The following is a 26,540-nucleotide window of genomic DNA, read 5'->3' on the forward strand; positions in this document are numbered from 1 at the left end:
CCACGGGGCAAGGAGGGGGGAGATTTTACTACTAGAAATTAAGGGAATACAAATAGGATTACAAATCTCTCAGACCAAACCCTAAAACAAAACACTTGATCTCTCAAAGCTCTCCCACAATTGGATGCAACAATCCTCTCTCAAAGTCTGCTCAAATTCGTCCTTGCATTTGCCCTAACTAATCTGGTTTTAGTTTATATATCAACTTAAAACCGAATCGGGTCAAAACCTGAATCCCAGCCCAGATCATCGTTGGTCGACCGCGGCGGTCGACCGCACAGGTCTCGCGGTCGACCGCGCCGGTCGACCGAATCATCAAACCCGAGAGTAAAAAATCCTACAGTCATCCGCGGTCGACAGCTCCGGTCGACCGCACCGGTCGACCGCCACACACTTCGATTCCCAGTCGGTTTGGTGCACGTTTGCGATCGACCGCGCCGGTCGACCGCCAAACTCTCTGCTGAATTTTCTGATTTTCTGTAATTCTTCAAGTTGATGATGAGAAAGTTTTATTTATTAGTTTCTTTACTTAATCCTCTTGAAATTTTGCGGGGAACGCGGTATCTATTGCAAATGAGAAAAGTTAATTACCAATAACACGACGTGGAATCATTTACATCCTAGATTGTGGAGGATGCCTATAACTCATTAATAGTCTTCTCTCACTCTATGGATCCTATGTGTTATGTTGATTGATAAAGGGCCCATTATATTAATTAATTTTATTTATCCACCTACATAATTTAATGTCATTCTCTACAATTTAAGATGCAGAGCAATCTCTTCCCCAACAACACTAATAAGATACAATCTAACAACTTACAGTTACCCATACAAAAAAAGGTCAGCACCCAATAATTCAATCCACAAACTGATGACTACAACGTGCCAGAAGCTCCCTTTCCGTTGTCTCACTTATTCAATCTGTCAGATATAAAATATGTGCAACATTAGATGCACGCTATACACACAAAATATACATCCCTGACCTAACTTAATTCATTAATGTGATTCTTCCTTTGATCGCGTTGCAACTTGCCAGCCAGCGCGTTCACCCCGCGGCCACCCACTTGGGTTCCCATTTAAAGCTCTCCTTTCCTTCATGATCTATATATGTACCCCAAGCTCAGTGCTTTACATTCTTCATTAGCACTTCTCTTGATTTCTTACTCTATGGACTACAAGCTCCGAGAACGAAGGATATGGGACTGCGACAGCGCTCTCTACGACTCCTTCGAGCTCATCTCCTTCAAACGTCAGCTTGACTCCGCACTGATCGCCAGCTCAAGATGCCTCTCCCTGCCACGGTTATCAGATCCAGATCTGAACCAGATATCTCAAGCTCCTAAGAAGGAGAAGAAGAGGTCTAAAGTTGGGAGATTGATCAGGTCACTGTTCAGATTGAGTGGTAAGAATTCCGACAGAGTGCTAAACGTTGAGGATTCAAAGTCAACGAATTGTGATGGAGTTAATCTCCCTACTATACCGGAAGAGTACTCAGCTGCTGGGGTTGACTTGCTGGAGTTTGACTTGAGCTCTGCCGTGAGGAAGACCATCTCGGAGCGGTTCCCAAGAAATGCCGAACGGTGGTGAAGGAGGGGTAGACTGCGTAAGGCTCAATGCGCTCGCGCATCTCTGAAGTTTAGGTATTCTTGTTCCCAGATTTGTGCTTTGTACATATACATTTACGTGCTCTGTTGTCCTCCCAATGGAATCAAATGTTGCTTCATTGCTCATCATGCATGGAAATTGTACTGGAAGGAGATGAAATGAAATGAATCAAGAAAGAGTCTCGGTTAGGGGCTGTTTGGTTCTTTTCTTTTAAAATACGGTAGAAAGTAAGGGAAAAAGTACATCCATTGTTGGTCCTGGATGTGTAGAGCGAAACCTGGAATCAAAAATCAACAAGTAGCAGAAAATCCAATCATCAATCGACTGACACGATTGTAGGAAACAAAGTTGTAAATCATGCTCTGGTAAGTCGACCAACACAAGGCAACCAGTCGACTGATGTCGCTGTTGTACGTAGCGGAATCGAAACCACAAACAAAATAAGAGAACAAACCAACAACTAAAACAAGCACCACACAAGCAAGACACCAAATAATCTAACAAATGTAACCCTAAACCAACCACTCTCAAGTCCCTCACAAATTCTCCCTCAAAAGTGCTCAAAACTATCTCAATCCTAAACCAACCACTCTCAAGTCCCTCACAAATTCTCCCTCAAAAGTGCTCAAAACTATCTCAATTATCTATTCAAAATCTCCCTCTCAAGTCCCTCACAAATTCTCCCTCAAAAGTGCTCAAAACTATCTCAATTATCTATTCAAAATCTCCCCCATAAACCCTAGAAACATCGTGTTCCTATTTATATAAACACCCAATCCAAATCTGCCCAAGAAAACAAATCGGCCCATTTACCCGATTCCGATCGACCGGGCATGTTCCCGCGGTCGATCGACCAGAACAACGAAAATCAGCACTGTAATCAGCCCTGTATCAATCAACCGCACAAGGTTGACCGGTCGATCGACCGAAACAAGGTTTCAGACCCTATGTTGTGCACGAAATCGATCGACCGGCCTATGTCGTTCGGTCGACTGACCCGCAACCAAACTGAAGCTACTTAATTCCTCAATTCAAATTTGCTGATTTTCGCCACAGTTTTAATAATTCTCCACCTCGACGAAGTTTTCCTAAAGCTGAGCCGACCTTGATACCAACCATCCCACTTGTTGCGTCCAATACGAAGTGGACTCAATCCACAATAACAGACTCAATTCATAACAAGTCGGGAACCCAAATGAGAACTCTACCAATCTCCACCGTGTCAGTATCAACTCATCAAACTGACTGCCTACGTATCCTCTTGCCTAAGGAATCAAGCCTCACGTAGTTCACCCAAATGGCCTCCACATGCCCTCAACAACGAAGAATGTTTAACAATGCCAAACAATGACCAAAATTTACCCCTGTGACGATTTTGGTTAACATATTTGTCGAATTATCCTTTGTGTGGATCTTCTCTAGTTTACTGTCTCCATCATCCAAGACATCTCGCACAAAATGGAACCTGACATCAATGTGTTTTGTTCGGACATGATAAATCTGGTTCTTTGCCAAATAAATAGCTGACATGCTATCACATTTTACCCTGATGGTATCCTGTGCAGTCCCTAAATCATCCAATAACCCTTGCAACCACAAAGCTTCCTTCACAGCTTCAGTCAATGCCATATACTTTGCCTCCATAGTGGAAAGAGCTACTGTATACTGAAGTGTACATATCCAACACACTGGTGCTCCTGCTAGTGTAAACACATATCCAGTAGTAGACCGACACTTATCAATATCCACAGCATAATCCGAATCCACATATCCAACACAATCCTTCCTATTTCTCTCATTCTTCTCAAACACCAAACCAACATCTACGGTACCTTTGATATACCGTAGGATCCACTTCACGGTCTCCCAATGACCCTTCTAGGGGTCATGCATGTACCTAGACACCATGCTCAGGCCTGTGATAAATCTGGTCTTGTACATACCATTGCATACATCAAGTTACTGATGCGGTATAAACATGTACCAAAAAGGTTGCAAGTGCACAACCGTGTCAAGTTATAGTATTTAAAAAGAAGTACGAGCATTGGGCGTCTTATGTGGTAGTCGGAATTTTGCTCCGGTACAACCAGCTACTGAGTAGTACCAAGCTCTTGCTCCTTCATACACATTACCTGTGTATGCAAGAGTAGGGTTTGGGTTCCCAACATAGAGCTGATCATAGCCAAATTGCCGAGAAAAACGATAAGGCTGATATGGTTCAATAAAGCATTTTCTCCCTTGTGGAAAATAAGATAGCCCGGACGAATGTTTATGAGCCACCAAAAGGCACCCCTGCTAAGCATGGTGAAAGAATTCGGTCCCGGAGTGTCTTGATGAAGTTCTGCATACGCGCCGCCCTCGAAAGCGGGAAACTTGCAAGCAATCTCGTAATTATAATCCCGTCTCATTTAACTTGGTACCAACCAGCCCAGTCAGAAGTTTCTAATTGCTGAACAAGAGGGGTTGAGGTGTCATTTGATTCAGGAGTCGTCATTATTGGAGGGCAGTGCAGCACAAACCAAGATACCAAGTAAATATACGGCATCGGCACCCGAGGGGTTGGGGTTTGAATGACGGTCGTCCCGTCAGAATCCACTTTCTTGACGGCAATGAACTCAGAAGATAGTTCCCGCAAGCCACTTTGTAAACAGCACACCATGGCTGAAAGAAGATTCAAAGGTCGTCCATAAGCCAGTAGAACAGCAGGGTATAAAACTTCTACTGTAATAGCATCCACTGGCCTTGTGGGTACCACGCAACGCTTCAACCAAAGAGTCAGAAAACCAGCAAACAAAGCCATGTCGGAGATTGGGACTTCTGCCTGATACTGGAAGCTTTCAAACGTGGTAAACGCCGGGAAGACATCCTCCTCTACCTCGCAAGTATAATGAGAAGTTGCGTCATTGATACGTTCCGTGATCTCCTTAAGGGTACTGGCCGCTAAGTGAGTCACCTCAGCTTCTTTGTCCCACAGATTGTGGAAAAGATATTCCGCCCATTGTCCTTATTTCACGCCGCTTGCTCTTTTCCCAGTAATTTGCGCACATATCTGGAAATGGCACATCAATTCCCAGTAAGTGTCGTAGATTTCGGGAGCACCATTTTTCAGGATCTCTAATTCCCTGCTTCTGGGAACAAAGTCCTCATAAGGCAATTCTCCAAAAGACAGTCCAGAAATCTCAAACATTTCGTGGAGAGCGAAGCCCAGCTCACCAACTGGAGTGAAAAAGGTGCCGGTGTGAGGGTTGTAGAATTCCAGCATAGCGAAGAGTCCGCTGTAATTCGGAGGAATACCGTATCGAGTGGCTGTTATAGGAACTCTCAAATCCGAAATTCTCAAGGGTTCTTCTAGTTCCTCCAAGACGAAATTTATCATCCGGGCCCACCAGTCCGCATCACTGGAGTGAACCCAAGTAGGGGCCCTGAAATCCCGAGCAGGGAACTCTCCTTTGACAGAAATAAATGTTCTGATAAACACCTCCGCTAACTTAGCAGACTCTCCGACAGGGTGCTCTTTTTGGAATAAACCTGGCTTCAAAGCCATGAAATTATTGAAACCAGCGGGATGAGTACCCCGATGAGTGATGTGCCCCGTAGCAACACCGCCTTGGTCTTGAACAAGTTCCCAATTCATCGACCGCGGAATAGAAGCGCACTGATAATAAGAAATTGGCCACATCCGCTCCAAGTTGGGAAGGAAAAGACGACGGTTGTTGACTACCTTCAGCCATTTGTAATTCCCCTCGGACATCCGCTTGGGGTCCATTTTTACAGAATCCCCGAATAGGAAGGACGGCTTCTTTAAAATCTCACGCTCTGCGGTTTCGAATTTGGCATTTGTAACCAAAGACCTGAGAGTCTCAGGAAAGGCTTGAGTGATGAGCTTCGACCGTTCTTTGTGGGTGTTCTGAAACACTGGATATTCAAAGGCGAAGCTGAAGATTGTATTCTTCTCCGCACCTCCCGCATGACCGAAGTAGTGGTTGAAAGAAAGAGGCTCTTTGGAGTAGCATACTGCAAATAGAAAAATTAGTCATAAGAAGTCTAACTCAAGAATACACAGGGTCTCAACCCGCATTTGAAATTTCGAACGCAAGGTTTAGACCTATGTTCGGATTAGCAAACGCAGGGCCTCAATCCACATCTAAAATCTTGAACGTAAGATTTAGACCTGCGTTCGGAGTCTTGAACGCGGGGTCTCAACCTACCTCCAAGATTTTAAACGCAGGATCTAAACCTGCGTTGAAATTTTATGAACGATGGAGCTCCCCATTCGTTTTCTTGAACACTGAGGATTATCTCGCTGGTTTAAGAGTAGAATACAGATCATCAATCAAGGGTTAGGGAGATCCGCTGAACCCACCCCCAATGGCTCAATCTTACCGTTAGTTGAAGAAACCAGCGACGAAGGCGCAGGGATTTGATCGTCCCCAGAGGTTCTAGCCGAAGAAGCACCCTGAGCTTCGGCGATCTTCGATTTGGACGCCATTTTCTTCTTAGGTCCCATGGCAATTGTGGCGAAGAAGACGAAGATGGGCGAAGTATTTAGGAATGGATATTTTCCTCCGTTGAAGCGCTGGAGAAGATGAACAGTAGCCCTGTTTAGAAATCAAGTAAGAAAGGGAAAAGTCGAATGACTTTTTGATTTGACCTCAGTGGTCCATTTATAAACAGCTGTAGCTGTCAAATCGAAACGAGATTTTAGGTAAAATCTCACCTAAAACGTGATTCTCGCGTTTTCAAATGAAGGGGGGGGGGGTTTCAACTCCCAAACGCACCCTCATGATCAAACAGTCAAACGCATGATTTAGACGTGCGTTCTGATGACTAAACTCAGCCTACCACATAAATAACTCCTTCAAAAGGGGTAGATATCCCAAGTAATAATCAGACGGCCGAGATCATTTTACCTCAGACGAACTGATCAAGAAGATTCTTCCGAAGCTGTCTCCCTGACTAAGCTGGGGATGAAAGTCTGTTCATACAAGCTGAAGTCTAAGCCATTGTTGACGAATCAAACAAGAAGGAGGATGTCGACAAAATTTGCCTAAAACCCCGAGATGCTCTACTCAGTCTACGATGGAATACATTTAATCAGCAAAGTTTTGGGATCCAAAGTATTCCAAAAATTCGTCCCAGTCAACCGCAAACTTTCGAAAACTTTGGAGGGGGTTCTGTAGGCTGTCTAAAAATCACAATAGATAGCTGAGTCTCCATCGAACACTGATGATGGAAGTTACAATCTGACGACTTCCAGAAGGCTACAATTCGAAGATTTTCACATGTCAAAGAGTTAAAGCAAAGATTACAAAACGACAGTCTTTAGCAATACTCTGACAGAAAGGGATTACAAATCAACGATCTCTTCAAACCAAGACGTGGAAGTCCTCCCCGCGTACCACCATCAAGACACTACACCGATTCAATCACCTACGCCGCTTCAACAGCTACAAACACGAATGCAGCTTCTTATGTGAGATGATTGATCTTGATGGCTGCGACAACAACATGACTAATATTATATTAGCAACCAGTAGAGGTGCTGATGAGCAGTGTAATGATATTCGACACACTCAGTGGAGATCATGACCTGCAGTTGATAGAGCGTTATTGAGATGCTTCAATTGTCACAAATGGCCTGAATAAGACCTTCTTTAGGATTCTCCAGGAACTTCCCGTTAAGGAAAGGAAATAGTTTAGACTCATATACCTTTTGGAGTATCGAGGAGCAGTTTATACTCGTATACTCTTTGGAGTGAGGGGAAACAGTTTATACTTGTGCACCCAATGGAGTTAGAGTCGTTTTTACTTGGCTTGTTTCGCCGTTATGACACCGGATTCAATTAATGCTTGGATTTTATTTTTGAGTCCGAAGCAAATCTCAGTGGGATGAAGAACCCTTCTGTGGTACGCACAGTAGTTTGGATCCGTAATTCTCTTAGCTCCCTCCTGATCTTTAATAGGTGGTAGCTCAATTTTATCATTGGCGATGAGGTATTTTAAGATGGCTGGAGCTTCATCATCTTCGAAAGAATACTCCTTTTGAAACCTCGGATCGGGAGTCGCGTTCCCAGTGATTGTAGATGTCGTCGGTTGGCTTCTCTCAGCTTTCTTTCTTTTAAGAAAGTGTTCAGCTTGTTCACCGCGCATTTTCAAATCTTTCCAAGTTTTGGATGGTACGACCCCCAGAGCTTCCAGGACATCGATAGAGAGATTATTGTGGCATGTTTACAGAATGAACTCCTCTGTAACAGGATCTCTGCAATTCATTGCCCTGTTACGGAAGCGCTTGACAAAATTATCGACTGACTCCCCGTCTTTTTGTTTTTCATCCAGAAGGGTTCAATTAGAAAGAATAAAAATCAAATACAGTTCTTTCATTATTTTCTTATTTGCAAATTTCCCACAAACAGAGACGTCTTGAATCTTGAATTTCTCACAAAATTTGATGAAGGTGTTACTGACAAACTGAGGACCGTTGTCATGTATGATTTGCCTTGGGACACCATACCGGTAGATAATGTGGTGCTTGATGAACGTCACAACATTGTTTGTTTTCACTTCTTTGAGCGGAATCGCTTCAGCCTATTTGGAGAAGTAGCCGGTAATTGCCAGAATAAATCGATCGTCTTTAACTGACTGAGGATTTATAGGACCAACAACGTCCATTCCCCAAGTCTCAAAAGGCCATGATGTAGCTGAAGAATGTAGATGCTCCGGGGGTTGGTGCATATAATTCGCGTGTACTTGACATGTGTGACACTTTCGAGCATATGCGACTGCATCTTTGATCATGGTGGGCTAGAAATATCTCATTCTTCTGATGCGGTCATAGAGTTTGGGGGCAGGCTGGTGTGCACCACAAACCCCTTCGTGCGTCTCTCTAAGGACTTCTTCTGCCTCTTTAGTGGATAAGCAACGTAACAGTAAATCATCATACCCCCAATAATATAGCATTCGACTCTCCGTGTTATAGTAGAATCTCGGTGCGCTTCATCGGATTGAGTCTCTTTCCTTCACATCTTCTGGTAAGATTCCGTGCAGGACGTAGTCTATGATAGGAAAACGCCAATCTCTAGGTTCGAACTCAACTTGAGTTAAGTACACTTCTTTAAGATCATCTCCTCCGTTGTCTACATCGTAGATTGGTACGAAGAGTTGGTGAGTTCTCACCGTAAAGAATTGTTCCGTTTCGGGAGGCTGTGCCAGAGATACTGCTACTGCTGCTAACGCATCCGCGTAGGCATTCTGTAAGCGCAGAATGTATTCGATAAAGAATCTTTCGAATGATTCCGCCATCTCAACGGCCACTCTATGCTATGGTATCAAATCTTGATTTCTGACCTCATACTCTCCTTGAACTTGTTTAACTATTAGTTGAGAGTCACCAAAAGCTTCGAGGTACTCGACCCCTAGCTCTTTAGCAAAGCTGAGTCCAATAAGTAGCGCATTATACTCGGCTACGTTATTCGAGCATGGATCGATCAGCGAGTAAGTTCGAGGCATCACATGTTTTCCTGAGGAAACTAAGACAATTCCAACTCCGGAGGAAATCTTAGAACATCCAGGAGCACTTGCTACATTAGTTGCTCGAAAGGCACCATCGAAGTACAAACGCCACACCTGATGATGGGAAGTCATGTTGGCTTCGTGGGTTTCATCTGGCAGATCATCATATACTTGGGTGGTATTCATAGTTGGGTTAGCTGCCAGGAGATCGCAAATAGCTTGTCCCTTAACCGACTTTTGTTGCTTAAAGTATAGGTCATATTGGGATAGAAGCAGGGCCCATTTCGCTAGTTGCTAGTTCATGAAAGCGGGTTGCGTCATGAATACTCGGACTGGGTTAACATTGGAAATGACATAAATAGTCTGTCCAACCAAGTAATGTCGTATCTTTTGAATTACGAATACTAAGGCGAGACACTCCCTCTCAATCATCGGATATCGAGATTCGGTGCCCACAATGGTTTAGCTCAAATAATATACTACTTGTTCGTGACTGTTATCGTCATCTTGTGCAAGTAATGCACTTAACGAATGGCTCGTCGCCTTGACATAAATCAAGAACGGTTTGCCCGATTTCGGTGCGACGAGCACAGGGGGTTTCGAGAGATATTCTTTGATATCTTTGAATGCTTTTTGACAAGTGTCATCTCATACAAATGATACACCCTTCTTTGTGAGCCGGGAGAATGGTTGATATTTTCCCGAAAGGTTCGAAATGAACCGACGGATGTAGGCTAAGCGTCCTTGTAATCCTCTGAGCTCTTTAATATTTCTCGAGGGTTGCAGCTCGTTAATCGCCTTTACTTTATTAGGGTCAATGTGAATACTCTTAGTCGTGACGACGAATCCAAGGAATTTGCCGCTGGACATTCCGAGAAAAGATTTGGTAGGATTCATCTTCAATTGTTGAGTCCGCATCAGGTCGAACATCGTCTTCAAGTCCTTGATGTGATCATTCTTATCATGACTTTTCAGGACTAGATCGTCTACATAACATTCGACAGTCTTCCAGAGATGCTCCTGGAAAATCTTTGACATGGCTCTCTGATATGTAGCACATGCGTTCTTTAAGCCGAAGGGCATAACTTTATAATAGAAAACATCAAGGGGTGTTCTAAATACGGTATGCTTTTCATCATCTGGATGCATTTTTATCTGATTATAACTGGAAAATCCATCCATGAAAGACATTCTTTCGAATCCGCACATATTGTCAATGATAACATCCATGATGGGAAGAGGGAAATCGTCTTTCGGACGTGCAGTGTTCAGGTCTCTAAAGTTGATACAAATCCTGATTTTCCCGTTCTTCTTAAGGACTGGGACAATATTGGCAAGCCATTCAGGATGTTGCTCTTCCCTGATAAAACCCGAGTTGATAAGCTTTTTAACTTTGGAATCGATTGCCTCCATCATTTGTGGGAGAAACCGTCTTTGTTACTGCTTAATAGGTTTAACATCCAGCTTAATATTGAGGCGATGCATTACCACGTTTGGATCGAGCCCTAGCATATCCTCATAGTTCCAAGCAAAAACATCGATGTACTCCCTAATGAGGGCAATTAACTCCTCTTTCTCATTTGGTAGGAGACTATCGCTAACGAATATTGGCTTCGTATTATCTTCCCAAGTTGGCATTTGATCGTTTTCCTCTATTGTGGCAAGATCGACTGTAGCCATGTTCGACATTAACCTTTTGAACATTTCTCTTAAACTAGAGTCGGAGTCGCAGGCTGAAGAATCAGAAGAATATCCGTCTTTTTCCTTATTAGCAATTTGATCAATGACCTGCCAACAATACTCGTCCTCGGAAGAGGAAACATAACCTAAACCTCTTCTGTGACTATAATAGTTATCGGGTTTCCCTTTCGGTACATAGGCCATACGAGGTGGAACATCCTGTTTTGGATGAGTTTCGAGAGGAATCATACGGCCACCCCCAGTGTTGTCATTACTGGTGGGTCTACCCCTAGTGTTGTTATTTTTAGTGGGGCCAACCCCAGTATTCTTGGTCGGTGCGTTGGCCATGACGATTTCAACCACCTCCGGATTGCTGCCAATTGCGGCTTCTGTGACTATAATAGTTATCGGGTTTCCCTTTCGGTACATAGGCCATACGAGGTGGAACTCGTGGACCTCGACCTAAGCAAAGACCCTCTTTGAGTGTGAAGCCGTATCCGTATCTCTCCATGAGATTACGTGCTTTTGTGTCATATCTGAATAGATGAGGGGCAGGCTTATCATCATCGTCATCTTCTTCCACAAAGTGGTCTGGTATCGAAAATTCCTTCCCTTTACCGTAGATGACTTCTTTTCACCCCCTGCTTTTGTAGGAATAACAAGCGTTGTTCCGAATGAAACCTGAACATACTTCTTCATCATGCAAGACGATTGAAGTGGTACATGCAAACTAGGGTCGTCGTATAACCCTTTCATAATGTTATCAGGACACAACGAGTACTCTAAATCATCATTAATTGCTACTTCTTCAGCAAGTTGCTAATTACAACTACTATCCGATGATTCTCTATTGTCGAGATTGATTACAATGGGTACAATATTATTATGTACAAAACCACCATTGTAATCAAACCCAGCTTCGGTATCAGCTTCTTCTCCGTTGTCCGTGCCTTGGGCCGATGGTTCAGTATCGGATTCAGCACCGTAGAGAAGAAAGTCATTAAAATATTTCTCTAACCCCTTAAATGGTTGCTTATCCGCGACCACCATCTTGACCTCGTTGTTAGTGTCTACATATTTAAGATACTGATGGAGGGTAGAAGGGACTATAACGTTACCGTGGATCCAGGGTCGACCCAACAGTAAGTTATAAGAAGTCTCTGCGTCGATCACATAGCATGTGATTTCCGACTTCAAATTTCTAACCTGGAACTTTACCAAGATTTTATCCAAAGGTCTAGACCCACTGGTGTTGAATCCATAGATCGTAGTGCCCGTGGTGGCCAGCTTACTGGCCGGTATTCTAAGATTATACATCAATCGGAGTGGCATGATGCTAACAGCGGAACCCGGGTCAACTTGGATCCAGTTGACAACGCTGGAGCCAATGTGCCCGATGAAATACAAGGGCCGATCATGCTTTGAATTTTTTTTCTGCATGTCCTCCTTGGTGAAAGAAATGCAGGGAAAGTGGTGCGCCGTGAGGTTGCAATGGTGCACTGAAGGCTCTGGCTCTTCGGGGGACGGTTTGATCTGGGTCAGGAAAACATCAGTATTTGCCAAGGCTTCTTGCAATGCTTCTCTCGTGTCCTTTGAAAGACGTAGTAGCTAATATAGAGTTATTCTAGCCGGTATATTGGCTAACTGCATCATAATATCGAAACATTATGGAGTATTCGAGCTCCCCAGTTTGTCCCTTCTAATCAGTTGATTGAATCGAGACTGCTTCGGGTTCTGAACCTCTTGATGCAAATGTTCTTTCTCTTTTAGCTTTGGCTAAGTCTTTTCAATAGGTACCGGAGGAGTTGTGACTATCCCTATTTCTGCTAATGTCTTAGAGGGGATGGTTTTGGTTACCCCTTATTTGGCTAATTGGTCAGAGGCACTCAAATATTTGAAATGGTATTCATTTCCACTCCTGGTAGCAAAGACCTCTTGCTCATCGTCGGAGAGCAGGAAAGTAGAAATTTCTTCGTCATTTTCTTCTAGAATAGCTGCAACTCCATAACAAGACTTTCCTTTCCCTTTTGCTTTTTTCTTAGATGATGACCCAGCCCATTGTTCATCTTCTATCAGATCAAGATGGACCGAGAGAATCTCGCCATTTGCGGATATGTGTGGCACAAGTCCTTTTTGGCGTTGTCCATGATGATCGTTGTTGACGGTCTTCATCGATACATTTATCATAGGTTCGTGTTGGAACCAGTCTAAAGGAACAGATCCAAAGCTGATTGACACGACATTATTACCCACTTTCTTCTCCTTGGACGAATTCACCGTAAGAACTCCAACATCGATCAATGCTTGGATCTTATCCTTGAGGGCGTAACATGCTTTGGTAGGATGATGCACCGCTCTGTGAAATGTGTAATATTTTGGATCGTTAACCTTCTTGGAGTCTTCCTGATCCTGGATTAGGGGTAACTTGATCTTGTTATTCTCCAGAAGGTGTTTGAAGAGACCGGGAACCTCGTCTTCCCTGAAAGAATAAACTTTTAGGAATTTTGGTTCGGTAGTCTTTGGCTTTTGTGACTTCTGTTGCCATTGCGACTGTTGAGGCCCTTTTTGTAGTTATTGTTGCTGCTGTGGTTGTAATTCGAATGTCTGACTTGCGTCTACCGCATTTTCCTAGGCTTTCCCTTTACCTCGAGGAACAAAATTCTGCTTCGGGGTATTAGCCGCCGTTTGACCTCTTTTGGCCTTCTTCCTTTTGAGGAAACGTTCGGCTCGTTCTCCTCGCACTTTCAAATCCTTCCAAGTCTTGCATGACGCCATTCCCATGGCTTCCAGGATATCTAGCAAAAGGTTGTTGTCATAAGTCTCGAGGATAAAGTCTACACTGACCGGATCTCGACAATTTATTGCTTTGTTCCGGAATCTTTAACAAAGTTCTCCACAAACTCTCCATCCTTCTGTTTCTCATCGAACAACGTTCCGATTGAAACTTCGGTATCGTCATCAAAGAAATTAATGAGAAACACGTCCTCCATGTCGTCCCTACTGTTGATACTCCATGGCTTGAGGCGGCGATACCAATCGAAGGCTGCTCCACGAAGAGTTCCCACGAACGACCGCATCATTAAAGGTTCATTGCTGGAGATTATCCCCAAATGATATTTGAAATATATCAAATGCTAAGTGGGGGAATCCTTTCCGTCGAACGGTGTGAAGTTAATCAAATTGAAGTTCGCTGGATAGGGGATTGATTCCCAATCTCTTGGATAAGGACAGGGTATCCCAGACTTCTTTACTTCTTGAGCACTCGTCAACGCGTTGATATCTTTCTTTGAACGACTGCGGGGAGAAGTGAGATGGTCCTCCTTTGTATTGTTGTCATCTGAGGGTCTACCCCCAGCATTGTTATCAACAGGAGGGGTTTCTATATTGGCGTTGTCGTCCATTTTCCGATCACTGTCAACCTGATTAGGATTATTACGACGGCTGGACTCTCAATGCTGATTCTTTAGCATCGCAATTTGTTGGCTGTGCATATCTCTCATTTCCTGCATAGCTATTTCCATTTCAAATTTAAAATTATCTTTCTGCTTGGTCAAAGCATCCTCAAGAATCTTAGCCATTTGCTCGGCGCTGATCATGAACGATTCGTAAGATTGTCCTGCACTGGATGCCGTATCATCAGAAGCCAATGTCGAGCAAGCATCTGAGGTTTCATCGTCCGAGGATCGTGACCTTCTTGGGTCTAGGTCTGACAGTTCCGGATGGCAGCCAAGTCATACGCTGAGATACTTCTGCAAAAGGTTCAGGACTGAAGCGTTGCAAGGATCTGCCTTTGTCGGCCATGTTGATAGTTACCCGAGGGAACTTGTCACCCAAGACAACTGGCCTTCTTCTGCGGAAACTCCTCGGCTTAACCTCAAATGTTCCGATGGAGATTCTTTCAAACACTGAAACCCTTTGTAGGGCCTTAGTACAGTAGCATTCTGACAACACCGCCTTGATTATCTTGGCACACTGACAGTGCGAGTTCATGTCTCGGGTATTTCTTTTTTGGGACTTATTCGTACCCCCAGCCCGATAGTACAACTCATTGGTCTGATGACCGGAGTAACCCATCATTTGTTGGCATGACTTCCTAGGTATAACATCATCATCTGACGAACATGTTTCCCTCTAAGGATACGATGCTTCATTAGCATCTCCATGAGTCATTCGTTTAGATTTATACCTTCGTGAGCATGAAACTCTAACGGGCTCTTGAACTTCGACTCGCAATCCGATGCGGTCGGTCATAGGGGCTTTTCCTTTGTTGTTATTGGGGGGATTAGTATGATCCCTAGCCTAAATTGTCATTTGGGAACCTTTCAATGGCCCCAATCGCTCCTTCACAAGTGTTTTATCTCAATCTTCAGGGAGAGGACCAAGGCGGTCTTTCAGAGTAACTCTGAATTTTGTGAGATCCACGCAACCATATGGTTCCATCGGAGGTACGGGGACAGTGGAAAGGGGATCTGAAGTTGACGAAGGTCGAACGGTAACCTCGTCCACTTTTACCATAGGTGCTGACTTGCCTTCGGCACCCACACTCGTTTGTGCTTAGGTGATTTTTTAATCGCCTCTTCCTTCTGTATCTCTTTTGCTTTTTGCAAAAGGACTATGGCATGCGCGAGCAATGTGTGGTGCTTCTGGATTCGCTCTTCAATGGTAGAGCGAGTCCTTTTGATGTAGACCCATTCATTCTTCTCTACTTTGGAGGAGGGGTTGTTTGCTCGCCGTTGTTGTTCTCGGGATTGTCTAGATTTCAGATCCACATCATAGCAGATCCTGTCCATTGGCTCCAAAGCCTTGGCCATTTGACGTGCAAGGCGTTGACGCCGTCTTTGGCGCGCCCTCTTTGACAATGTTGGTGCGCCTTCAGCAGTTATCTTTTCGGCGGAGGGGAGGCCCAGATCTACAGCTTCGACCTCGTTGGACACTGGAGGGGCGTCGCGAGGTGTAAGTGCAGCGGTGGCGAGGGGATCTTGGATCTTCGAGCCTGAAGTCTAGTGAGTTTTCCCAAAAGAGGAGGCCTTCTTGTGCTTGGGAGGAGAGGCGGATCTGGAGGAGGAGGAAGAGAGATACTCTTTAAACTTCTGCTGGTCGAATTCATATTCGACCTCTTCGTTCACCCGGATCTTAATTGCCGGTTAAATCACGACAGCCTCAGCAGCGAGGTTGTTGGCTCCCACTGTGGTCGCCAGCTTGTTTCCTTCAAAAGTTGCCTTCGTGATTGATTTCATTATAACTTTAGTCATTTACAATGAATTCAAATAACAAAAGTAAAAAAATTATAACTCTCTTGAAAATAAACACAATATTCATTTATCGTCTCTTGCTTGTGTGCGTTCTTGGCCGGTGACGGGGACGTTAATATCCGTGGACCACCAGATGATCAGATCTGATCTGAGGTTTCGTCAATTCACGAAGGAATCAAGAAGCCAAAGCACTTATCTCGGCAACAGCGTGATAATTGCTCTTCATAAGATCACCGCAACGGGGTAATCTTAAGGAACGAACACGGGAACTGCAGATCTAACGAACTCTTCTTTCCTACGCTGAAGAACTCGATCAATCTCCTCCTCTATTTTGAAATTCGTGCACCTTCAGTCTTTAGTCCGGCAGGGCTTCGCTAACGCTTGAGAATTCCAAATCCTAAAAAATAAAGGCCCTGGGGCTATATTTATTAGCTTCAGGACCTCTACTTTCGGATAAGAACGGTTGATTCCCTCTTATCTTCAGTTGAAACCACTTAACCACATTATCAGATCAGTTGGAACAAATCCAGATGGTTAACGATTGAAAAACCGCTCTAAACTGTCAAAAATAGCTTTTCGGGTCTACGGACACCCGTGGGTGTCTAGGCCATGCTTGGGCCGAGACACCAAGAGGTGTCTCGGCCAAGACTTGGCCGAGATACCCATTGGTGTCTCGGCCAATGTCTCGGCCAAGCCTTGGCCGAGACACCTCTTGGTGTCTCGCCAAGGTTTGGCTTGGAGAGTTTTGTCTATTCTGTCTGTTTCCGCTGTATTTTCATCATCCGAACTCGGAATCATGCGATTCAAGATGAGTTGGAAATCTAATGAGTATATCTATAAGCTCCCATAGTTGAATCACATGTGGAATAAATGGAGTAAGAAGGGTACTTCGCCTTTCGTAAGCGACGCGAGGCTCTCGATCTGTTCGTGTTTCCATTATTCCGAAGTTCCATTGCTTCGTATGGTTCATCGACTCACTTCGTGCGTTTGTCGTCGTTACATGAGCTTCTGTGACCCGAATGGCAACTTTCATCATCTTCTCTCTGTCTCGAGCCGTGTGCGGGAACCTATAGGTAATTTTTGACGCCTATAATTATAAGCTCATGTTTTGTAATAAACAATTTTACTACACCATAATAATATATAAAAATAAATTTTAAGGAATGATTCCGAGATACCTCTTTTTACATGAGATAATAAAAATCAACCTATACAATAATATGCATTATTGAAAAGCGATAGGATTTGAGCAAATCTATAAAGAAATTTATAATGAACCTTAAAGAAATATGAAGATTTTAATCATGTGCGCATTGCAGAACATTGTAGTCAGAGAGTAATTTTCCAAAAGCAGTAAGATTAGAGAAAACCTATAAACAAATTTAGAACAAACTCAAAAGAAACATGAAGACTTTAAACAATTGCCCATCGTAGAACTTTACAATTAGAGAGTAGTCATCCAAAAGCAGTAAGATTAGAGCAATCTCATACAAAAATTTACAATAAAATTTGAAGAACAAAACATACCAGTTACAGAAAAGACAGGGAAATACACATATAATTATCCAAAAGCAGTAATAAAAAAGATAAAAACTAAATAATAATGGTAACTATAGTGTACTTTTATGTGATGAAAGAAATCACATAAGCATACAAAACTACTAATAATGTTGTATGAAAATCCCTTATAAAAATTACAAATTCTACTAAAAAATTAAGATATGATATAAAATGATCAAAAAAATATTATCATTTATTATTTTTGTTTCATATTTTAATTGAACCGAGATCAATCTTTCTCCACTTTTATCTTTTTCATGGGCAATTCTAGAGTAGCATCTTCATCATCTACGTTGATCGATTGTAATATCAGGCTGGAGTTAGATTTCGTGTGCTATTATATTTCCTTTGCCTTGTTCATCTTTTATTGTTTCATCTAACTTCACCAGGAATTTGAACGTTTTTCGATGTTCAACACAAATTTCTAGAAATATGGACTCTGATTATTTTTCTGTTTCAATGAGAAAAACTATTATTTTAATATATATGAAATTTTTTGATTTTATAAATTATTACTTAAATAGAGTTAGGAATTACCTCTTTTTTTGTAATGAATTTTTTTGTTGTGCATCCGATAAGAGTTTCTGCTGTATCAAATAGTGATACTCTTGCATTATCCGTGCTATTTTCCATGAGAATCTTAACTACGTACCTGTAGTTTTTATTATCGATTTCTAGAGATAGTTAATATTGTGTTTTAATATGTTCATGTCATAAAAAAAGATATATTACTTAACCTTGATACTGACATTTATCATTCAGACACTCTTTACTAACATCTTTATCTACATTTATCATTCTAGAGATAATGAAATAGTATTTCTGTGGCATTTATCATTCAGGCACTCTTTACTAACATCTTTATCTACTTTCTTATTGCAGCCTTTGTAAATATAAAACCATGGCTCGAGTCTATTTAAAATAGTAGTTATCTTCGCCTTAAATGTGTAATAGTGTGTCTGTATATTGATAAAATTTAGTTAGATTTAAATGTGTTAATAAGAATAGGTTTCTAATATTGTACCTGTATCAAATTTTGTGATGTATGTATAATATCACTAATTTGAATTTCTTTTGAATTTATAAAAAGCGTTGATGTAGATCATTTTGTTTTTGCGGCTTCTTCCAAATGAAACTTGCATATTAGATTAAAATATAATACTATTTTATTATTGTGTTATATGAAAGTATACTTGTTCTACTTACCATTCCCTTAATTCTTTAGCTAGTTGTATTTTTGGGTTGATATAATTTGCGATGATATGCTTGTCTCCCCTGCAAAATTAAGATAATTATTGGATGAATTTTATGTTTAACTATCTTTAATAAGAATTTTAGTAATAAATTATGTACCTTTATATATAGAGATTTTAAAATCTGATAATGCTATTACAGGCTTATCTTTGATTTCGACTTCAAGAATTGATACTTCATTTGTTGCTAAATCCCCAAATAAAGTTGCGTGCATAGTTATTTCACTGTATATGAAAAAAGAAAGTACTTTAATCTTTTTTTTCTTATGATATTGGAAATAAGTATCATGAATATACCTCTTATCCATAGGCATGATTTTCCTCCTATTGTCTTGTTTGTTATGTTTTGTAATATAGTTGATCACCGGCTTCACGTTAGTTGTTATTGCAAGAATATTTGCAAGTAATTTTATAAAAAATTATGATTCTATAAATTAACGTCTCATTTTGTATTGAAGATTAAAGTAAGAAATTTATAAGTACTTACTAATTTTTGTTGCATCTTTTATGGAAAATGCTTCTTCAAATGAGACAAATTTGTTCAATATGTTCTCCAAGTGGAAACCTGTTGGTGCTTCTTTGATAGATACATATTTTGTTAATACTAATTCAAGTGACTTGTGGATACTTGGAAAAGCTGAGTTTATTCCTTTCACTTCTCCATTTAAAATAAAAATAATTTGATTCTTTCGAAGCATATCTATAAACTTTTCGATAGTCTCTCCGTACATAACTCTATGTATTTTGTTACCCTGCAAATATTATTAACACCAGAGATAAAAATTTGGAAAATATAATTAATTAATACTAAGTATATATTATATTTTAATTAGTTATATGTAAATAGAAAACAACATAAAAATGCATTCTGAAAGTTATTGGGGTTTTAATGAAATTTACTGAATAGATAATGACAATCACAAAAAAAATACAAGATGAATTATAAACGGTAATATTATGAAAATAATTAAAAAATGCAATCTTTTCAACTTTTTCTTCTATTACAGATAAAAACTTTCATAACCCAAACGACAATATTTATCTTCAAAACTATGCTTGGAGGCTCTAGTACAATATCTAAAGCCAATTCTAAATCAAACTCCAGAATAGTGGTAATCGCCATATTTTTAAATCTCTGATAATTTTATATCTCTTTGCATAAGTAATGGATGAACTTATTATGTATTCTCAAGGTAGGATCTCACGATATATGTTGTCAGTTAATGGCATTGTACTAATTGATGAGAGAAGACCTCATATTAAAAGATTCTAAATTAATATAATGAAAATAAAATGTGTAGAGTGTATGTTAGCAAAACAGTACGAAGGAGTGCATGACATACAAATAAAAGTTATGGTTGTCTAATTAACCAAATGTTAGATTTCATTGTATCATCAGAATACTTTCATATGTTACCTTTCAAAAGTTTTAGTGATCTTGTTTCTTTAGTTGATATTATTTCTTGAGTTTTGAAAAGTATATACCGCTTTCTGTATGTAGTCTCATGATTGTGCTTTCTTTGGTCTTACAATTTTTTGTGCATACACCAATTTCAATTTACAGATATCATATATTTTTGAATTCTTGTGCAAGTATCAAAACCCTTAAGAGAATCAGGCATATTCTTGTAGACTCCAAAACTAAAATTTTCATATTTATGTGTTTGTGATTTTCTTTTGTATTTTTACGGAATGAAAGACAAGAGACATATTGGTCTATATTAATCTTATATACAAATTCTATGTTTATTAAATTTAGAAAACTTTGCATTGGAAGTTATCGAAGTCAATATCTAATGAAATAGTGCTGACAGCATGTTACTTTTCCATGGGGATAACTACTAATGATACGAAACTGAAGTTGATTAGTTCAGTGGATAAAGGATTCAAATAATGGAAGGTTAAGATAATGAATAAGAAAAATAGAGGACCAACATATTTTCTTCCGAGAACTATTAAATAAAATTTACTCTATCACATATACAAATCTCAATATGCGTGAAAGTTTTAAAAAAAATTACAATTTTATTTCCCCCACTATCAGGCCGACTTTTACAAACAATTATAATTAATTAATTTAAAATAATCTAATCTAATCTAACAAGAAGAAAATAGATTGAAGTGTTGTGAAAATTATTGTAATTAGATACCATGATTAATTGACAAAAATAAGAAGAACAATATCTAGTCTAGTTAATAATCTTTAAACAATCTAATAGAATTCTAATAAGAAGAAAATAACAAAGATAAAAAGTCATCATTATTAAATAAAAAAAGAGAGACACCAAGACCGAACCTTTGAGAGAGAACAGTTGATAATTCCTTCAAAGTCTGAGAAATATTTGGTGAGCGAAGAAAGTGGATTTGATGCTTTATTTATACCCGAAGAGTCCTATTGCTATAATAAGAATTTGGTTATAATAAAAGTTCGTTTATCTTTGTGAATACACATGTTAAAAGATAGATACAATCATAACACATGCAATATGATATTTTTCTGTAATATAAACTTATTATATTATTGTTAATAAATTATTCATAATATGATTTTACACATGCAAAGTAGATAAATTAGTTTAAACTTTTAGATAGTGTATAACATTTTATACTTAAAAAAGTATATTATCATTATTATATAATATCATGTATTAAGGATAGCTATATTAGTTGTATTAATGATAGATATATTAGTTTAAACTTAATTTAAAAATTATTAGAATTTGATTAAGTTAGAATTTTGATTAAGTTAGAATTTTATTAGGATTAGGATAGTTCAAACTTTGAAGTTATTTGATTAGGATTAGAATAAATCATTAAATACAATTTAAAAAATAGAATTGATTAGTGATAGGATAGTTCAAATTTTATAGGGGTATTTTTGTCTACAGAAAGATTTTTTGAACTCGTGCTTTTAAAAGGAGGATGATTTATTTATTTATTACTTGATCTATTTTCAGGAGTCTAGGCATTGAATTTGCTCGGTCCTTGTTTGTTTGAAAGGAGTTTTTAGGGATTTTTTGGGAAATTAATTCAAACATAATTAAGATTTCTCCCTACTTGTGAATTTCTATAAACTAGTTGAGATGCACGTGCAATGCACGTGGTTTAATATCATGAGTTAAGATGTACGTGCAATGCACGTGGTTAAATATCATGATTATTTAAATTGATAAACATAGAGTAAAAATAAAAAAAGAAAACAAAGTTTTTTGTGGGATTGATCATCAACTCGATAATCTCTCTCTCAAATAAAATATTATCATTGTTTCCTTTAACCCAGACTCTCGCCACGTGATCTACTATTGTAAGTTATAAACACATTAATCTAGTATAACATCTTTATTTATTAGTATCTTGAAGTCTTCAAAAGATGAGTGATTATTCAATTCGCAAAGGAATTTTGCATATGAATTTACTTGGAATATGTCCATTAAATTTTTAGTTGTGGTTTGACTCATATTCACGTTAACTTTTAGTTGATGTTTCGCTCATATTTATATTATCTAATATTTTCATTCAATTTTATAGCTCATTCTCTATATCATAGAAGTAAAACAGAAAGTATGAAGAATTATTTTCTTACGAAATTAGAATAGGAAGATTATGATATATTTCGCCATGTGCTCTAAATATAATTTTTTTTCTTTGATGCAAGGTCCCTATCAAATCTTACCCCAAACGATATAAATGAAAAATGTTATTATAACTCACTTGCCTAGAGCAATTGTATTGTATATGATACGAGTTGCCGTACAAGCACCTTTGATCGTGGAATTATCAAATGTGAGTTGAGAAGGAAACAACAAAAACACAAGAACAATTCAGTAGTGACGAAGGAAAATACCTTCTCTAGATTATGAGAATAAAATAGTTTATAATCCCTCACAATCTCTCTAGAATTGAAGAACAATCTCTCACAATTCTCAATTACAATCTAACCTCTCTTGATTGTTTTAAAACCCTAAAACAATCTATTTTTATATGTTTAACAACGTGGATGATAAAGTGGTAAATAACCAAGCCCAAACCCCACAAGAATTCGTGCAAACAGAAACCCAAACGAACCAGAAAACCATCGATGAGTCGACTCATAACTGAGATGAGTCGACTCGTCCGAAACTAGACAAAACACAAAACCAGTTATGAGTCGACTCATGACTGAGATGAGTCGACTTGTTAGAGGCTTGTGACAAATGGCTAGTTTTTGTGAGTCGACTTATGAAAGGTATGAGTCGACTCAACCTGATGAGTCGACTCATGTACATGTATGAGTCGACTCACAGGCTAAAAACTAGATGCTTCTATTCTTCGATTCGCCATCTCGTTCCGCGCTTTAACCTACGTTCCACTGTGTTATTTTACCTCTATTCTTATGCTATCATGAGAATCATCTATCCTCAAGCTCCCATAAGGATCACTAAGTTCCGAAGAGAAGATACACCTGTATCATAGGTCCCCTTTTAGGAACTTGAAGTCTCATTCAAGTTAGAACTTCAGCTAAGGAAACTCGCGAGCTCCTCCATCCCTGTTTAACCACTTAGCCTTACTAGGAACCTGACCTTGACGTCCAATAAGAAATGACTCCTTCGTCCCCAGCCTCGTCGTGGTTGTCTTCCGTTCCAAAATGCAATCTTCCTTCAACGGCTCCTCTCTATCAAACCACAAGTCTTCAAAATGCGGCAAGATCAACTTGTCGTCACCTTCATCATCCAGCAATGAAGGCTCAAACAACTTCAAATACTCGACATTGATCACCGAATACATGCCTAAGTAAGGCGAAAAATCCAGATTGAAGGCGTTGTCGCCAATCTAATCGAGAATCCGAAACGGACCATAACGTATAGGCTTCAAGTTCTTCCCTTCTCCCTTTAGCCTCTCCTTACTCAATTTCAGCCATACCATGTCGCCTATGCTAAAGTTACAAGGAACCCGATGCTGATCATGCTTCGCCTTGTACTTGGCTTGTGATTTCTTTAATTGAGCTTCAATCGTTGCATGAATGCGTGCAATCTTCTCCAAAAATCGCTGAGCACGTTGTCTCTCACTCTCCTCCTTGTCGTCGGTCATAGCTTCACACGAGAATACAAGATCGAACGGACTTGGCGGTAAGAATCCATAACATTATTAGACCCTAGAGGGAGGGTGATTAGGATCTTACGCTAATCTAATCCGATTTTATGCCAATTAAAACTAATTAACAAATTATTCTTGTAAGAGAGATATACAATATGTTACAAGCAAGAATAAGCAATATGAACAAAGGTAAATATCCTAGCAATAAGATATACTATGGGATATATGCAAGGATATATAATTAACACAAGGGTAAACAATCTAAACTAGATAGTGGGTAATATAATCAACAAGCAATATACAAAGGCGATATAAGATATGAACATAAAAATAAGTGCGCCAATGTAATCACAAACAAATGATATGATTACGGAGTTCAGTCCCCACGACCTACGTATCTGTTCCTCACCTCGAGGAGATCTCCACTATCATAACCGGGTTTTCTATATTTACCCGAACAACGTTTACACCTCACAATACGGTTTTCTAGTTTACCAAAAACTCTACAACTCACATACTTTTGCAATCCCACTCTACACCCTTTCAAGTGTTAGAATTAGACGTGTCTCCCTCAAGTGCTCGGATACAACCTCTCCCTAGGTTCGTCAATCGACGACACTCCTCTTGGGACGATCCCCGACTCTCGCCACACACTTCTCTCGGTGTACAAGTATATTACAAAGTGAATCTCACAATAAGCACAAATACAACAAATGATTGTTCTCTAATATGGATGAGAACATAATGAAAGCTCACACTCAATTGTTACAACTCTCACCAACCCAAATATACTATGTATGAAAATACGATAAGCTCAATGTGAGTGTGTGTAACAATGAGAATAAATAAGACTTAACTCAAGAAGAACTAGCAATAAGATTGATATAAAATACAATAGTAAAAATACTAAGAAATAGAGTTAAGAAAACTTCTCTATAATCACAAAGAGAGGATGATGAAATATTAAATATGAACTCTTCAACAACTGATGTAAGCTCCTCTTTGTAAAACCCCAAACTTAGAACAAAACTAACCAAGCTTAAACCCTTATTAAACTTTTGTTTAAAAACTTCTTAGATGATATCTGGTAGAAGGGGTTTGAGGGATTTATATAGGAAGAGAAACCAACAGCAAAAACCCCAAAGAAAAAGACCAAAAAGCCCAAGAATCAGAAATCAGATTCTGTACAAAAATGACCATTGGGGTGAACGGCGGTCGACCGTGAACTTTCGAGCCTGAGAAATTTCTAGAAAGTTAGACGGTCGACCGTGACGGTCGATCATGGGAATTTTTGAGCTGATGGTCGACCGTGGCGGTCGACCGTGAAAGTTGCTGATGGCTCCGTAGGGAAAATCAAAGGCGCGGTCGACCGTAAACCGACATATGAGAAAACATGTTTGAAACTTAATTTTTTGATTTTAAAAGCCTGTTTAAAAATATCAAATAAATTCAAAAAAATATAAAACTTTGGGAAATGATTGTAGACATAATAATAAACATGCTACAAAGACTGGTTTTTAAAAATAACCTTCCAAATGAAAAATATCATCATTTTGTAAAATAGTCCAAAACATAAAAATGTGAACATATGAGTTTTGACATTTTAGCTTAACCATGTTTTGAAATAATACAAAATGATTTTATAGACTTGAAGAAAGATGTAAACTATTGCTATGAAGTCTATAAATAATGAATATAGTATTTTCACAAATACAATAAAATATGAAACATATGAGTATGAATATGAATATATATTTGTTTCATATCTATGAAATTAAACCAAACCAATTTATCCACGTAAACAAACATATATGAATATAAATATTTATTTATATGCTAGTAAAAACTTTGTTTGTGGATAAACCAAAATCCAAAATGTGTACATATATATATATATATATATATATAACTATATATATACATAAAAACCAATAAAATATGTGTGTATATGATATTGAGCTTAAAGTACTTAACACACATAATATAACACCTAAACTAATTATACCCAAGCTTGTGATCCTCAACGAAGATCTATCTTGGTACACTCGCGGATGAAGCTTAAACTTGAATCTTTAACTTGAATTGCAAGGCTTCAACCACTATTCCACCAACCTCCATCGAATATGATCGTGAATGCGCAATTCCATCCATCCTCCAACATATTGTTTGCCTAGAATAAATATAAAACACAAACACTAGACAAACAATATTAGATATAAATTGTTTGTAAATCATCATCAAACAAGAATGCCAACAAACAAGTCTCAAACGGTGACATTTCTGAAGATCCATGATTCGCCCGATTGAAAGCAAACTGTAAGTATGGTAAGCTCTCATCCCAAGTCTTAGGGTGCTTAGAATTATACCCCTTTAACATGTGCACCATAGTGCGGTTACTATCTTCGTTTGCCCGTCTGTTTGTGGATGAAAGGTCGTGCTCTTCTTCAGTCTAGTGTCCATCAAACTCCATAAAGAATCCTAAAAATATCCGAGAAACCGGCTATCCCAATCCGAAATAATCGAACTCGGCAATCCAAAGTGCTTCAACACATGCTGAAAGAATAATCGCGCTGCACCCGCTCCTGTCATGGTCTTCTCGTAC

General features: G+C 39.4%; 1 protein-coding gene across 1 annotated transcript; it reads left to right on the plus strand.

The window, feature by feature from the left end:
• LOC109825877 lies at positions 1,092-1,874 on the plus strand. The gene has a single exon (XM_020392787.1). It carries the CDS (start codon positions 1,114-1,116, stop codon positions 1,591-1,593), a length of 480 nt encoding a protein of 159 aa, XP_020248376.1. The 5' UTR covers positions 1,092-1,113; the 3' UTR covers positions 1,594-1,874.

The sequence above is a fragment of the Asparagus officinalis genome, chromosome 10 (genome assembly GCF_001876935.1).
Source record: "Asparagus officinalis chromosome 10, Aspof.V1, whole genome shotgun sequence".
In the NCBI taxonomy this organism is placed as follows: Eukaryota; Viridiplantae; Streptophyta; class Magnoliopsida; order Asparagales; family Asparagaceae; genus Asparagus; species Asparagus officinalis.

Excerpts from the sequence above, each read along its gene's own strand:
- LOC109825877 (XM_020392787.1), top strand. The coding sequence starts at position 1,114 with ATGTACCCCAAGCTCAGTGCTTTACATTCTTCATTAGCACTTCTCTTG.